This window comes from Schistocerca americana, chromosome 2 (genome assembly GCF_021461395.2).
Source record: "Schistocerca americana isolate TAMUIC-IGC-003095 chromosome 2, iqSchAmer2.1, whole genome shotgun sequence".
NCBI classification, from domain to species: domain Eukaryota; kingdom Metazoa; phylum Arthropoda; class Insecta; order Orthoptera; family Acrididae; genus Schistocerca; species Schistocerca americana.
The window spans coordinates 139,215,598-139,233,751 of NC_060120.1; the positions used below are offsets into that span (position 1 = coordinate 139,215,598).

General features: G+C 44.0%; 1 protein-coding gene across 1 annotated transcript in view; it reads left to right on the top strand.

Annotated features, from left to right (window-relative positions):
* The first annotated feature begins 281 nt into the window (after positions 1-281).
* Positions 282-18,154, top strand: part of LOC124593835 (monocarboxylate transporter 12-like) — a 169,371-nt gene continuing 151,498 nt past the window's right edge. Inside the window, exon 1 of the mRNA XM_047132183.1 lies at positions 282-366. Within this exon, the coding sequence (XP_046988139.1) occupies positions 282-366 (85 nt within the window). The remainder of the gene's footprint in view (positions 367-18,154) is intronic.

Genomic DNA, 18,154 nt, shown 5'->3' on the forward strand with positions numbered 1-18,154 from the left:
TTACAACTAATAGTCTTAGCAAATTGTGAATGTTACCACCATACTGGTCTCATAAAACCACCATCCGAGTGTATACTGGCTGCACACTCCACTGACTTCATTTCTTGTCTCGGTCAAAACTACGATTCATAAATGCTAGGATCCAATGCTAAATCGCAGCGTTATAATAGGGCAGAATCGCCCACAATGTTCGTGCAGTTTCTCTCACCGAATGCTCGGATTCAACTATCACCACCTTCTCCATGACAGTCCAGAGCACCCGCCTTCACACCACCGCGACCATGATTCCAGAGCCCTCCAGCCACGTCGCCCGCAGCCAAGCAGCAGAGACCGTACACCCCGGGGCCTTCCTCGCTGTGCGAGCAGGCAAGAACCGATACGCTTCTCCCAGCTCCGGCCGTCACGATAATTTCAAGTGCCAGCGCTCGTGGTGACTTTGGTAACGTCACAGGTAGCGTTCTCTGAAACAACTTAAGTGTGGGTACCTCTACTGTCACGCAGTGAAGAAATTCCATAGCGTGGTATTAAATGGCTCTGAACACTATGGGACTTAACATCTGAGATCATCAGTCCCCTAGAACTTAGAACTACTTAAACCTAACTAACCTAAGGACATCACATACATCCTTGCCCGAGGCAGGATCCGAACCTGAGACCGTAGCGGTCACGCGGTTCCAAACTGAAGCACCTAGAGCCGCTCGACGACCACGGCCGGCTGCGTGGTATTACTTGAGGTCGAACTGTAATAGTAACCGTGCGGTTCTGGGCGCTACAGTCTGGAACCGAGCGACCGCTACGGTCGCAGGTTCGAATCCTGCCTCGGGCATGGATGTGTGTGATGTCCTTAGGTTAGTTAGGTTTAAGTAGTTCTAAGTTCTAGGCGACTGATGACCTTAGAAGTTAAGTCGCTTAGTGCTCAGAGCCATTTGAACCATTCGTAATAGTACGATGAATTGTTTCCAACATTCTACATCAAAGGGTGTTTGCAGTCAAACCTGGGACGCAAATAAGTAACCGATCTGTTTACATAATTGTTCCATGTGATAGTAATGGTGTTACATACAATATATTAGTCGTTAATCGGCCAAGAGGAGATTCCTTTGGTCAAAGAAACAGGTGCTCTTGTTTACAATTTACTTGACTTTAGAGAGAACTGGGCGCAAAAAAGGTGCTTACTTCAAATTTTATGTTCGAAATTGAACTGGAGCCCGCTGGCGATAAAATAACTAAAATTGGGGTAGAGACCAATATTCACAAAACACGATACCTCATCACGGGTATACAGTACTTACACATCTTCTGGCATTAAACAGTTCATACTACACTTTTCATTAGAACCCTGTAACAATCGATTTGAGTACGCTTGCAAGATATGTCAAGAAGCTGCGTGTTAGAAAATGCTGTATAAAAATTTTAAGCATTAATCCTCATCCTTAACTCAGAAAGTAGACTTTTTAGATGTAAAGCAAACAGGTGGTTGCTTGAGAGTTTAACGCAGCTCACACAACTGTCGTGTATGTCACGTGAACTGTCAGCAGTCTTCAGGAAGCGAACTTTCAACAAGAGAAAATAGACGTGTGTTAAGAGTCAAAAAGTAGAACTGCGGCACACACATCTCTGCTCTCAGCTTATATATACGCTTTACGTGTCGCTTCACGTTTCCACTTCACTATTCCATCGGAAACCGTGGACATAGGGACGTTTAGGAGAGTGGAAATCTCGCGTGCAGACGTATGACAAGTGACACACAATCTCCTGACCACGTTCGAAGTCCGTGAATTCCACGGAGCGCCCTATTATGCTCTCTCACGATGTCTAATGACTACTGAGCTCGCTAATATGAAGTACCTGCCAGTAGGTGGCAGCACAATGCACCTAATATGGGAAAAAGTATGTTTTTTGGGATCTCCGAATGCTTTTGATCACATAGGATCAGTGTAGACGATAATTGCCTGACAGACCATCGAACCTCAATGGCAACTTCTCTTTGCTGTCTATGTTCAGAAATATAAAACATTTTTCAGCTCTTCCTAAGCGGAGAGTGTCAAGATTTTTCTTCAGCATATACACAAGAATTTAAAATGAGGAAGAGCATATGGACTATCAGACCAATTGTGTGATTGGATTGAAGAGTTCCTAGATAACAGAACGCAGCATGTCATGCTCAATGGAGAGAAGTCCTCCGAAGTAAGAGTGATTTCAGGTGTGCCGCAGGGCCGTTGCTATTCACAATATACATAAATGACCTTGTGGATGACTTCGGAAGTTCACTGAGGCATTTTGCGGATGATTCTGTGGTATATCGAGAGGTTGTAACAATGGAAAATTGTACTGAAATGCAGGAGGATCTGCAGCGAATTGAAGCATGGTGCAGGGAATGGCAGTTGAATCTCAATGTAGACAAGTGTAATGTGCTGCGAATACTTAGAAAGAAAGATCCCTTATCATTTAGCTACAATATAGCGGGTCAGCAAATGGAAGCAGTTAATTCCATAAATTATCTGGGAGTACGCATTAGGAGTGATTTAAAATGGAATGATCATATAAAGTTGATCGTCGGTAAGGCAGATGCCAGACTGAGATTCATTGGAAGAATCCTAAGGAAATGCAATCCCATAACAAAGAAAGTAGGTTACAGTACGCTTGTTCGCCCACTGCTTGAAAACTGCTCAGCAGTGTGGGATCCGTACCAGATGGGGTTGATGGAGGAGACAGAGAAGATCCAACGGAGAGCAGCGCGCTTCGTTACAGGATCATTTAGTAATCGCGAAAGCATTACGGAGGTGACAGATAAACTCCAGTGGAAGACTTTGCAGGAGAGACTCTCAGTAGCTCGGTAAGGACTTTTATTGAAGTTTCGAGAACATACCTTCACCGAGGAGTAGAGCAGTACATTGCTCCCTCCTACGTATATCTCGCGAAGAGACCATGAGGATAAAATCAGAGAGATGAGAGCCCACACAGGGGCATACCGACAATCTTTCTTTCCACGAACAATACGAGACTGGGATAGAAGGGAGAACCGATAGAGGAACTGAAGCTACCCTCCGCCACACAACGTCAGGTGGCTTGCGGAGTATGGATGTAGATGTAGATGTAGATGTAGATTTGTACTGAAGTTTTTAGAAGTGTCTGTAAACATGTTGCAATGTAACGTTGAGAAGAAGTAGCATCATTCCCATTCTTCACTTTATTAGATTGGTTTTGGCCGAAAACGGAAAAAGCTAGAAATAGGGCATATGTCTGCACAGCTTTTGCCCTGCGGAAGGGTTACGAATTATATATTGCTAAGTCAAAACATTGTTAGTAGTCATAGGGGGTGGTCACAATTTCATGAACATTTCTGTAGTATTTGGATTCATGAACGAGTAAGCACTATTGCACCTTTGTTCTATTTGAAATTATAAGCGCCCAGTGTCATCAGAGATGCTGCGTCGCCTGGAGGCGAGACTTGCTTGGACCATTTGTGGTTTTCAAGATGCGCAGGAGATGGTGTGCACTGTTAATCCTGAGATGAGGAGACACTGTAGTCATCAGTGGCGTGTCATGAGTGGTAGTACGGTAAAGACCGGGTGGTACGGTTGCAGTTACATTCTGAGGATGTGGAACATGTTGATTTACTGATTAATTATTTGAGGTGAGGACAGATTTTGAAGAATCTTGGTAAGAATAATTTGTATGATCATTTTCATGAGTGATAGAAGAGGATTTAATTCAGGGTAAGTGCTTTCAGGTTTTTGTACTTTATTGTGGCAGCTTGTAGTTACGCATTATTGGTTCAGACATACAGAGACCTGAGTATCGGGAGAGAGAAACCAACATGTATAATTTTGAATTTGAATTTGAAGTTCGAAATAGCTGTTGAATATTTAATGTCATTTTTACGAGCTGCATTTTCAAAAAGATCTCATTCGATGTGAAAAACTACTTACGTTTATCCACTCTAGAACTGTAATGTTTTGTGTACTAAGCTTTGTGAAGCTAGGAAAGAGAGAATTTTTGAATAAAGAACTTTTATAATCAGAAAAATTACTACATTTAATGTTATAATTTATCCCAAGTCGCTGTCCGATCCAAACTCCTAGGCAAAATATGAGATATCATTTTTCCTTATTCGGGTGTTTTATGAACCAAGTATGATATGCGGGTTTCTTTTTTTTAAATAGAGGGTAGTCAGTAAGCAGAACTTTTAATAACAATGATCTTACTATTTTCATTAATATACTTAATAACGTGCTGGTCCACCTTAGGAAAGCAGTGCAGCAGCGATATTGCGTGGCATCGAGTCGAGAAGTCCTTGGCAGTTCTTTTACAGTAATGTGGCAACCTGCTTCCACAGACAGATCATGCAGTACTCGTAAATTACAGGCCGGTGGTTTTTGGGCTCGAAGCCGGTGCCCGATTGTATCCCTGGGCTCCATCGACCTCAGATTTAACTAGTTTGGTGGGCAAAAATATTAACGTGGCTTAACTATCACGTTCCTTAAATCACAGTTGCAAAATTATGATCTTGTTACACGGACAATTGACCTTCTGGATGATGTCGTCGCCGTTAAGAGGAGACATTACGCATGAAGGGATGTAATTGGTCTGCAATAAAGTTCACATAGCCCTAACCTGTCGTGATGCTTTAGAACATTACTTAAGGTCGCATGGAGTGTAACCCGTAGCGTAATACTGCCCTCACCAACCTGTGTCCATGGTGCGGTGCATGTTTTGAACAGTCGTTCCCCTAAGCGACGATATATTCCGACACTACCATTCACCTGATGCAACAACAAACGTTGAAAGACGACCCTACCTTTATTTTACTGAATATATTTTCATAAGGGGTCGATAAAGTGGGGGCTCAATCCTGTTACTTCTTTATAACGACTGTAGTTATTCATTAAATGACTTTCATTGTGTCTTATATTCGGTTACTGTGCGTGTAGTGTCGCCCTAAGCTGTGGTAAAATTGCTTATTAGGCTCTGGAAAACTGACATTCTAGCATTTAAGGTGCACGACGGCAAACTGTAGAGCTTCGGCACGATTACATCATAACGATCGATTCTTTAAGTGTTCATAGTACACAACGGGGCAAGAAAAGAAAATCTTCTTCGGAAACTGGTCGTTCTGATCATTGGATTTCCAGCGATTATAAGGGAAAGCAGAGCGTGAGAGGGAGTACGAACAATTGTAGATCATGGACTATCAAAAGGACAACTATTACAGAATATAGCCGCTAAATTATGGAATAAAATACTGGTTCTGCACAATCACTTACATAAGAGCACGTGCATTTCTTTATAGTATCCATCAGCACAGAATCATGATCATAGAATTAGGATAAAAGTTCCTGGAATTGTTGAGAAATCTATGATTCTGTACCGCAACTCCAATGATCAGTCAAACAGCAGAAAACTGTAGGGAAATAGTACGCACTGCACGAATACAAAAAAAAAAAACCTCATTTATCTCAGGGGCTACAAAGGCAGGTATCAAATTCTCTCACATCCGTCCAAAAGGACTAATCACAACGTACTCAATTACCGCTGTACATATAATATTTCAAATCTTTCAGCAAAGTTAGTACTATGGGAGATGATTACTGAACTTAGAAATCGAGTTCAGAGGCAACCCATAACAAATAATTTATAAAAACCACGATCCATATAAATGCTACCATAGGTATTCAGTAAATTTAGCACTGTCGTATAGGAATGTTCCCCAAGAGAAAATCACTTGCTCGATTACATGTGGTGGTGAGTACCACACAACAGAGAAGTTCAACCTGGAAGACACAAGAAAGAGCCGCATCCCGCACACTAGGGTAAAGTAGTTGTTGGGGCAATGGGGGAAAAAGTTGAACATAATTACAGCAGACGTAGTGAGAGCACGTGAACTGATCTGGACTACCTTGAAGACACAAGAAAGAGCCGCATCCCGCACACTAAAGTAGTTGTTGGGCAGTGGGAGCAAAAATTGAACATAATTACAGCTGACATAGCTAGAGGACGTGACCTGATCTGGACTACAAACGAAGCGCAACCAAGATCGCGAATTATTTGCAGATTTCATTGGAATAAAGAAACTGTCCAAAAATATGACTGATAAACCGATATAAACGCATCGCTACCCTCATCGCAGTCCACATTTTGAACTACAGAAATGAGTCTGAACTTTCAACAGTCCTTTTTCTGAAGCACAGAGATACCAAAGAGCCAACAAATGCAACAAGAGTGTCCTAGAAGAACAGTCAACGGACGATAGTTGGAGTCGAGCCTCTTCTTTTCTCATGTCGAGGGAGGACTCCAATCGAACGAACCAAAAAATCGAGAGAGCTCCGAGTCTACAGCAAACGATGCTAGAGGGGACTCATAGCCGTGGTCTAGGGGTAGCATTTTTAACAAACATTCTAAATGTTTGGGTCCGGAATTTGAACCCAGCCACTGCTTAAATATCGAATAAAGATCATTAGCAACGACTGCCGAAGGATGCCGGCATCAGAAGTCACCTTCGCCCTGACAACAGTCTTGTCAAAGTGGGCGGAAGAGCGGACAGGGATTCAGGGCATTCTTTTGTCTTTGGGGTGGGAAACTGCCCCAAAGAAGCGGATGAATCAGCATAGGTCAACAGCATGAGTATGCAGAAGTCAGTGGAAATCATTGCGTTAAAGACACATAATGTGTATCCACAGGACGTGTGATCTGCAATTGAAAAATTGTCATGTTGAGCTCTCTATAGGTAAAAGATCCCCTCTTAGCACCTCCCCCTCCCCTCACCGCCACCCCGCCAAATTCAGATCTCCGGCAGGGGATGCCAAGGAGACCATGAGAAAGAGGTAAGGAAGAGATAATGTGGTGTCACCGCCAGACACCACACTTGCTAGGTGGTAGCCTTTAAATCGGCCGCGGTCCATTAGTATACGCCGGACCCGCGTGTCGCCACTGTCAGTGATAGCAGACCGAGCGCCACCACACGGCAGGTCTAGAGAGACGTACTAGCACTCGCCCCAGTTGTACAGCCGACTTTCCTAGCGAAGTTACACTGGCCGATACGCTCTCATTTGCCGAGACGATAGTTAGCATAGCCTTCAGCTAAGTCATTGGCTACGATCTAGCAAGGCGTCATAGCTTTGATAATTAATATTATGAAGCATGTGTCATCAAGAGCGATGTTCTACAAATGTGGATTAAAGTTAAGTATTACAGCAACTGCGTCCATTTTCTAAGTTCTCATTTCCTTTTAACTGTTCCAGACCTCACGCCAATCTGCGTGAGCTTAACACGTGCCTTTCGGCTTCCTCTCGTTGTGACTTGGCTGTCGTGCTAAGTCACAACAGATAATACATTACGGCTCAGAATAAGGAGCGTCAGATCTTTGAAAGTAGTAGGAAAGCTTGAAAATCTAAAAACAGAAAATCAAATGCTCACTCGGGTTATAGTGGGGACAGTGAAGACTACTGTGAAGAACGTAAGTGTTACTGGTTAGACGAACACAAGATAATGTCAAGAGCACCGAGGAGCAGAATTCGTTAAGAGTACGAGAGTAGGCGAGAGGATGAGCTATGTGAACAATTCAGTGTTAGGGCTGTTCTCATCAGAAAGGCCGATACATGCCGACGACGCAAACAGAAGATAAGAGTTAGGTAAATTACGTGTGGTTTATAACCTAGGATATGAACAATAATCTTGGGAGACTGTGACACGGCAGTTGTGGAAGGAACAGAAAAAATGGTTACAGGAGGATACTAGGCAGCAGCAATGTGAGAGGAAAAAGACTGAGTTGTGCCACAAATTTCAGATGGTAGCCAATACTCTGTTCAAGAAGCAAAAGAGGGGAGACATACTTAAGATAAGACCCGGAGACACGAAAAGATTCCTGCTCCATTACATCATTGTCAGACAGAGATTCCGAAATCTGATACTGAATTGTAAGGAGTACCAAGGAGCGGATATATACTCAGATCGTAATTTGGTAATGACGAAGAGTAGTCCTAAGTTTAAGGGAACCGCACGGAAAAATCATTGTGGTAGGAAGTGGGACGCCGAACTATTGTGGAGTGATGAGTCGCGTTTGAAGTTCACCCAGGGCGGGGATACTGTGAAAAGAAGTATCACAGAAGGCAGCTCACTGAAGAGGAGTGGTTATCTCTAAGATGGGCAAGCAAGGATGTTAGCCAATCACTTACTTTTAGTATTTAAGTAAAATCTTCCAATCCATAGGGCTCAACACGATCTCCAACACAGAAAAAATATTCAAACAGTGAAAAATGTTCAAACTGACATGGAATCACTACAGCAAAAGAGCAATATCTAGCAATGTAAAATTACGACATTACAGAACGGTTGTTTTACCAGAAGCCTTGTGTGCGGCAGAAACCACAGTGATTAGAGAGATGGAAGAAATTAATGATACAGAGAAACAACAACGAAAAATTCTTAGAAATATCTACGGCGTTGTTCTGAGAGGAGGAACCCGTCTCACAGGACCTACAAAGGAACCCTACGATTACACAGTTATCACAGGTAAATTTAGGAAAAGACGTCTACACTTCTACGGACGCTTATGTGTTATTATTACTGGTATTATTATTTATTTATTTATTATTATTATAGCCATTTGGATCGGACCACTATGTATGATGAATGAAAAAAGCCTCATTAAGGAAATTTTTAACATCGTTAATGGAAGCAAATAAAACTCAGTTAGATGAAAGACTCACAAAAAGGTCTGCAAAAATTGAAAATTTCACAAGAAGGAATTGAGGACAGAAAACAGTTCAGAAGTAACAGCAGAAATATATAGCTTTCAATAGTGGTATCTAACAGCTACTTCTCTTTATTAATGTATACAGGGTGTTTCAAAAATGACCGGTATATTTGAAACGGCAATAAAAACTAAACGAGCAGCGATAGAAATACAGCGTTTGTTGCAATATGCTTGGGACAACAGTACATTTTCAGGCGGACAAACTTTCGAAATTACAGTAGTTACAATTTTCAACAACAGATGGCGCTGCGGTCTGGGAAACTCTATAGTACGATATTTTCCACATATCCACCATGCGTAGCAATAATATGGCGTAGTCTCTGAATGAAATTACCCGAAACCTTTGACAACGTGTCTGGCGGAATGGCTTCACATGCAGATGAGATGTACTGCTTCAGCTGTTCAATTGTTTCTGGATTCTGGCAGTACACCTGGTCTTTCAAGTGTCCCCACAGAAAGAAGTCACAGGGGTTCATGTCTGGTGAATAGGGAGGCCAATCCACGCCGCCTCCTGTATGTTTCGGATAGCCCAAACCAATCACACGATCTTCGAAATATGCATTCAGGAAATTAAAGACGTCGGCCGTGCGATGTGGCCGGGCACCATCTTGCATAAACCACAAGGTGTTCGCAGTGTCGTCTAAGGCAGTTTGTACCGCCACAAATTCACGAAGAATGTCCAGATAGCGTGATCCAGTAATCGTTTCGGATCTGAAAAATGGGCCAATGATTCCTTTGGAAGAAATGGCGGCCCAGACCAGTACTTTTTGAGGATGCAGGGACAATGGGACTGCAACATGGGGCTTTTTGGTTTCCCATATGCGCCAGTTCTGTTTATTGACGAAGCTGTCCAGGTAAAAATAAGCTTCGTCAGTAAACCAAATGCTGCCCACATGCATATCGCCGTCATCAATCCTGTGCACTATATCGTTAGCGAATGTCTCTCGTGCAGCAATGGTAGCGGCGCTGAGGGGTTGCCGCGTGTGAATTTTGTATGGCTAGAGGTGTAAACTCTGGCGCATGAGACGATACGTGGACGTTGGCGTCATTTGGACCGCAGCTGCAACACAGCGAACGGAAACCCGAGGCCGCTGTTAGATCACCTGCTGCACTAGCTGCGCGTTGCCCTCTGTGGTTGCCGTACGCGGTCGCCCTACCTTTCCAGCACGTTCATCCATCACATTCCCAGTCCGTTGAAATTTTTCAAACAGATCCTTTATTGTATCGCTTTTCGGTCCTTTGGTTACATTAAACCTCCGTTGAAAACTTCGTCTTGTTGCAACAACACTGTGTTCTAGGCGGTGGAATTCCAACACCAGAAAAATCCTCTGTTCTAAGGAATAAACCATGTTGTCTACAGCACACTTGCACGTTGTGAACAGCACACGCTTACAGCAGAAAGACGACATACAGAATGGCGCACCCACAGACTGCGTTGTCTTCTATATCTTTCACATAACTTGCAGCGCCATCTGTTGTTGAAAATTGTAACTACTGTAATTTCGAAAGTTTGTCCGCCTGAAAATGTACTGTTGTCCCAAGCATATTGCAACAAACGGTGTATTTCTATCGCTGCTCGTTTAGTTTTTATTGCCGTTTCAAATATACCGGTCATTTTTGAAACACCCTGTATCTTTCTTTTTCCACGCCGCGTGCTGTGGGAAGCAAAGTCAGTAAGAACAAAGCGTGGACATTTAAAAAAATTATTTCGAAATAATTAATCATTCTTTCCATTTACTATTACAGCTCTGGCTTAGGAAACTTTCTCTAGCAAGATCCACAGTTCCCAGAATGAAAATCTGCCAGGAAGTTTCAAGATCCACAATCTGAGATATAAACCAAGGAATACTCTCTGTGCGTGCTTGATGGCTGAATAAATACGCCAGTGAAGAACTTTCTGCTGTTGCTCCAGAACTTGAGGAAAGTGCTGTGTGCACAGTATTTCGTCTTTTGTAGACGTTGACGGAAGGAAGAGGTCGTTTATCTTGTCACTCTTAGCCCCGAACATGTACTATGATGTAATACTAAAATATTCTACATTAAAAAATAGTATTCTGTACAACCCACTTCTTTTTAGGACGACATAATTTTATAAATAAGTAAATGGTGCTCCATTGGTACTAAAAGTTTGCATGGAGGAGTTAAAAGACGTTCCTCCAAGGACAGACCCATGTGCCCAAAAGCTCTTTTATAGAAACTGAGATCGTGCATTCGTGATGTAGAAGGAAGGTAGGAACTCTGCACGAATTATTCGACTGTCTAACAAACGTAAATTGTATGGTTATAGTCTCATTAGAGGCATCGTGATTCAGTCGAAGCAAGCACGGCTCACTCCACCCCACCCCACCCCACCCCACTGCGGCCCCAAGACGCTGACCAATGCCACTGGTAACTTCTAACGCCAGTTTTTACGCTTCAGTATGGCCCGAGTCTTATTAACTTTGTAACGAGTGTATGTAACGCTGCAGGATCGTTGAATCGACAGCAGGTTCGAGAATCGGAGACATCCTGGAAAAACAACAGATTTATTTAGCAGAATCAATACAGTCAATGAAGACGGCATCCCGTGGCATACATTGGTGCTGGCTAAACAAGGCGGCATGAGGCGGAGGCTGTAGTAGCTTCGCTCACGAGGGCAACATGGCAACTGCGATAATCCGTTTTCTCAGAAACTTCCCTCAGTGGAAGAGGAGAAAAAATAACCTAATACGTGTCACAGCTTATACATAGAGACTCGACCTTTTCTGAAAAAACGACGTTCAAAGTTTTCGATGTACTGCATGCGCCTTTTGGCAAGAAAATAGTTCAGCCGAAGTGGTGGCACGGTGGCTAGCTTCACAAATTTTGCACGCAGTGTTCGAAACCCTATTATTAATTTAATTTTGGATTCCAAATTATACATCCATGTCAGCAGAAAATTACTACAAGAATGTTTTCCAACGTATACTGAAATAACGCTGCCCTTATTCGTCTACTAATCGTGTGTCTGCCGAATGAATCTGAAGGAAGTAATAAATAATTTCAAATTGTTTTCAGCATAATCGCTGTAGTATATCTTGATTCATAATCCACTGCAAGCGCCAGTTTTCGAAAACTGATCAGTTAGGCATGGTTTGCTGCGAAATTATTGCCAACGTTCGAAATCTTTAGGAATATTAAGGACGTTTATTTCGCGAGTGGGGCTGATACGAAGAAAGGTCAAGGTGGCCGTGGTGTTCGGAATTCCTGTGTTTGGAATGTTTCTGCGATCGGTATAATCCAAGGGGATGCACCACATCTTCCTGAAGAATGTATATAAGAGTAAAATATATGAATTAATATAAGAATTTCTATAAGAATGAAATATAATAATAGAGAATTTAAAAAGTTTGCAACCTTATGCACCAACTCTCCCTCCATCTACATTTACGTGATTACTTTGCCATTCACAATAATGTGCCTGGCAAAGGGTTCAATGAACCACGTTCAAGCTGTCTCTCTACTGTTCCACTCTCGAACGGCGCACCGGGAAAACGAGCACTTAAATTTTTCTGTGCCAGTTCTGATTTTTATTATTTCACCGTGATGATCATCTCTGCCTATGTAGGTGGATGCCAACAGAATGTCGGAGGAGAGAACTGGTGATTGAAATCCCGTCGCAACGAAAAACGCCTTTGTTTTAATGATTGCCACTCGAATTCACGTATCATGTCTGTGGCACTATCTTCCGTATTTCGCGATAATACAAAACGAGCTGCCCTTCTTCGAACTCTTTAGATGTCATCCGCGAGTCCAACCTGATGCGGATCCCACACCGGACAGTAATATTCCAGGACAGGGCAGACAAGCGTGGGATAAGCAGTCTCTTTATTAGACCTGTAGCACCTTTTACATGTCTTCGGTTTGCTCTACCCACAACATTATCTATGTGATAGTTCCAATTTAGGTTATTTGTAACTGTAATCCATAAGCATTTAGTTGAATTTATAGCCCTCGGATTTGTGGGACTCATCGCGTAATCGAAATTTAGCGGATTTCGTTTACAACTGACGTGAATAGCTTCACAGTTTTCTTTATTCAGGATCAACTGCCACTCTTTGTACCATACACAAATATTATCTAAACCATTTTGCAATTCGTTTTGGCCAGCTGATGACTTTACAAGACGGTAAATGACAGCATCATTTGAGAAGAATCTAAGAGGGCTACTCAGATTGTCTCTGATGTCGTTAATATAGATCACGAACAATAGAGGGCCTATTCACTTCCTTGGGGTACGCCGGATATTACTACTGTTTCACTCGATGACTTTCCATCTATTACTACGAACTGTGATCTTTCTGACAATAAATCACCAATCCAGTCGCTCAATTGAGGCGATATTCCATAGGCACGCAGTTTGGTTAGAAGACGCTTGTGAAGAGCGGTGTCCTCAAAGCCTTCTGGAAATCTACAAATATGGAATCAATTTTCCATCCCCTATCGATAGCACCCATTACTTCATGAGTATGAAGAGCTAGTCGTATTTCACAAGAACGATATTTTCTGAATCCGTGCTGACTATGTGTCAATAAATATTTTTCTTCGAGGTAATTCATTATTTTCGAACACAGTATATTTTCCAAAACACTACTGCAAATCGAAGTTAGTGACATGAGCCTGAAATTCAAGGATTACTCCTACTTACATGTTTGGGTACTGGTGTGACTTGAGCAATTTTCCAATCTTTATTCCTGAGGAATAAACATAAGAATGAAACATAAAAAATAATATAAGAATGAAAGATAAGGATATGAAACTTTAAAAAAGTTGTACCCCTTGAAAATACCGTATACACATTTGCAGCCTGATTCAAATCTTATAGGACAGACTTCGTGGGTGTAATGTACGCAGCTAAATAATAGTAAAATGTTGAGTAAAATTTTGTCTGAAGCTGATTTATTTCCGAGTTATGATGCATAACGTCATTTGTGGTAGGCATTACGTCATGGTCCAAACAGGCTTTAGCGTGTCGAGTCGTGTCGTGACGTGGCCTGCCTTGTCCAATACTCGGACCGTATGTTATTCCACAATGCCTAACGGTAAAAATGTATCGATAGTTTTCGGAACATCAACTGGACGGTTTGCTTCACGATGTGCCACTCGTTGCACGAACCAACTTATGGTTTATGCGCGACAGTGCCCTTTAGTCGGGAGGCAAGGGAGTATCTCAGTGTTGCTTATCCCGATAAGTGGATAGGTCATGCAGGAGCAGTTGCTTGGCCCACCAGATCCCCAGATCTTAAGTTCCTGGACTTCTACTTTACGGGCCTCCCCAAGGAACACGTTTATGGTGTTGCAAATGAGATTGTAGCAGCGCACAGAAAACGGTTACGCAACTATGCAGAACGAGGTGAAGGGAGGTTGGAACATTCTGGGAGCGATAAGACGTCGAGCACGTCACTGTCTTCGTCTACTTGGATATCATTTTGAATGTGTTCTGGGGTAAATGTACAAAACGTAGTTGTGTTAAATTTCGGGTCCCATCATGTTGTTGCCTCAATTCCATGCTGCTTGTGTTGCACTTGTGATCCTTCATCCGCTGCACGACTTTGAAATACAGCAATTTCATACAATACTATATTTAACTTTTATTTTGATGCATAAATTATACCCACGAAATATATACAGTGACTCTTGAATCACTCTGTATAATATACACTCCTGGAAATGGAAAAAAGAACACATTGACACCGGTGTGTCAGACCCACCATACTTGCTCCGGACACTGCGTGAGGGCTGTACAAGCAATGATCACACGCACGGCACAGCGGACACACCAGGAACCGCGGTGTTGGTCGTCGAATGGCGCTAGCTGCGCAGCATTTGTGCACCGCCGCCGTCAGTGTCAGCCAGTTTGCCGTGGCATACGGAGCTCCATCGCAGTCTTTAACACTGGTAGCATGCCGCGACAGCGTGGACGTGAACCGTATGTGCAGTTGACGGACTTTGAGCGAGGGCGTATAGTGGGCATGCGGGAGGCCGGGTGGACGTACCGCCGAATTGCTCAACACGTGGGGCGTGAGGTCTCCACAGTACATCGATGTTGTCGCCAGTGGTCGGCGGAAGGTGCACGTGCCCGTCGACCTGGGACCGGACCGCAGCGACGCACGGATGCACGCCAAGACCGTAGGATCCTACGCAGTGCCGTAGGGGGCCGCACCGCCACTTCCCAGCAAATTAGGGACACTGTTGCTCCTGGGGTATCGGCGAGGACCATTCGCAACCGTCTCCATGAAGCTGGGCTACGGTCCCGCACACCGTTAGGCCGTCTTCCGCTCACGCCCCAACATCGTGCAGCCCGCCTCCAGTGGTGTCGCGACAGGCGTGAATGGAGGGACGAATGGAGACGTGTCGTCTTCAGCGATGAGAGTCGCTTCTGCCTTGGTGCCAATGATGGTCGTATGCGTGTTTGGCGCCGTGCAGGTGAGCGCCACAATCAGGACTGCATACGACCGAGGCACACAGGGCCAACACCCGGCATCATGGTGTGGGGAGTGATCTCCTACACTGGCCGTACACCAGTGGTGACCGTCGAGGGGACACTGAATAGTGCACGGCACATCCAAACCGTCATCGAACCCATCGTTCTACCATTCCTAGACCGGCAAGGGAACTTGCTGTTCCAACAGGACAATGCACGTCCGCATGTATCCCGTGCCACCCAACGTGCTCTAGAAGGTGTAAGTCAACTACCCTGGCCAGCAAGATCTCCGGATCTGTCCCCCATTGAGCATGTTTGGGACTGGATGAAGCGTCGTCTCACGCGGTCTGCACGTCCAGCACGAACGCTGGTCCAACTGAGGCGCCAGGTGGAAATGGCATGGCAAGCCGTTCCAAAGGACTACATCCAGCATCTCTACGATCGTCTCCATGGGAGAATAGCAGCCTGCATTGCTGCGAAAGGTGGATATACACTGTACTAGTGCCGACATTGTGCATGCTCTGTTGCCTGTGTCTATGTGCCTGTGGTTCTGTCAGTGTGATCATGTGATGTATCTGACCCCAGGAATGTGTCAATAAAGTTTCCCCTTCCTGGGACAATGAATTCACGGTGTTCTTATTTCAATTTCCAGGAGTGTAGTAAATGTATGACATTGTGAAAGTCAGATGTAACTTTACTATTAATATTGCGAGGTGCCGGGGCTAGCAGTGTATTTAACACTAAATTCTTTTAGAATCTTCATATGGAAATTATGCTCTAAGCAACCCCTTTTTCTAACTCCGACTTTTGCTGTTGCACATGGATTAAGAAGAAACGCGAACTGACTGTAATCGATCCTGTAAGTGGAGTAGAAAAGAGTTTGGCACCTGCAATAATTTAATTTGATAGAAATTAATTTGATAAAAGAAAGTTTCATTAATGTAGTGAGAAATGAAAGGGTTGCTCTACTGATCAACAGAATGAAAGTTCTGTCAAAAATAACAATTTGATTTATTATGACTAAACTCAAAATAATAAACAAAACACATGAAATATTTACAATACGTCAAATTGGATACTCAAATAAATGCTGTGAAGGTGAAGTTGTCCATAAACTAGATTGTGACATTTATGACCAAGTGGTATGTGGAGCCAATTCCTTGCAACTCAAATCTTAAGAGAAACACCCAGCCAACCCAACATTAATTGGTGCTACAGTAGTGAGATCTCAGACCATGAACACCCAAGACAGAACCACGATAGAAAAGACGGGAACAGGCGCGCTCTGCTGAGCTCTGATTGTCACATAGCAAAATTCCCTAACTGCCGGTGCTGCGGACCTACATTACCAAGCTGTCTTCTTAACAACAAGGACACGATCTGGCATACCGGAGGCGATGGCTGGTTGCTTCGATGTCCCATCGTGGTGATCATAATGTCGCGAGTATAGCCCGAAACAAATTATCCTGGTCTGGTTGTTCCAGACTAAAGACTTCCTAGCAACACAAATGCGCCTCTGAGGGAGATGAAGAAGGCTCGCCACACAATCACTGACGGTACAGTGATTGATTTTAACATGCGTAGTCACACAGTAACTCCGATACAGCCAACTTTAGCCAAAACTGCTCAAGACGGACAACATAGGCCGCTTGTACGCAGAATGCTCAATTGCCAACTGTACTCCGACAGTTGTGTTGAAGTCGAAACTTCAGCAAGTTCGTCAAACAGTTACAATAAAATGAAAGTGTATTAGGCAGCCAACGGAAGGCAGGCTGTCCAGAGCAGCGAGAGCTGTCTTGTAACCTACTCCGACCAAAAGGCGAGAGCCGACTCTCTCAAGAGCATTCATACAAGCCGAACACAGAACATTCGCGCCCCCACGACAGTGGCCATGGTTAATACGTGCCAATCAGCAACTCGAAAACCAGCGGAAAATTCCACTCTATTGCCGAAGAAGATAACTTGGCGCCAATTTCTGCGCCGATTTTGCTACGTCACAGAGCTATCTCCTGAGGAAGCAAATCACAGTTATGATTTTGCAGAAAACGCGGGAATTTGCCCGCCAAGACTGCCTGGGAACACAAGTCATTCCCACGCCTCGCTGGAAGCCTGTCAGAAAGTGTTTTCTTTAAGTTTTACGAAGTAACGGAATCTCTAGCCCAAGCCGCTCCTTCAGGCCCCTGTGGGCTTGTTGCCCACGCTCTTATGACAATGTCGGCGTCTGGAAAGCATCCACTCGACTCCCTCACACCCATCGGCATAACCCTTTCAAGATCAGAAAATCCGCCTGTCACCAGACCACCTGGGTGACGAGAGACGATGCCTGGGAAGTCCGCATGTGAAGCAACAGCAACTTTTCACCACATGCAGTTAGAAAGGAAAATATTCATATCCTCTGAGTTCTGAACACTAGCCTTGTAATGACAATACTCGGCCATACTTCCCAAAATCGAATTACTCAGAGTAAGATATAAATATGAGAGGGGGCAAGTCACTGTGTGCATCTAAAGGCATGCCACCTCTCAATATAACGCCCTTATACCCCATAACTTGGTAAGAAACATTCGTGTAGTAACCCTCTGAGGGACAAGTCTGTGGTAGCAGAGTGCGTGCACTCAGGACAAGTAGCGTTAAGTGGTAAGCCACGTGCGGGAGGACCTGAGTATCGGCTACAAACCGAGGACCTCCAGGTCGGTTGATGTCAACCAGCCGAAGGAAGGCACAACTTCAACTCCCGGTGGTAGCAAGGCTAGGTGCGGCCCACAGATCAGGTGGGCCTATGGACCAGGCTAGTGCAGGCAGTGACTAGACGTAGTTGAGACTGGATGACTTATTCCGTGGCGACGGCTCGCGTGGCTTCTATCGCAGTATAGGCAATGGGCGTTGACTGATCCCACACACCCGGAGCGGCCTTAATTTGTCAGGTCGTCTTCTGACAAGTAGTCACTTCCAGTCAT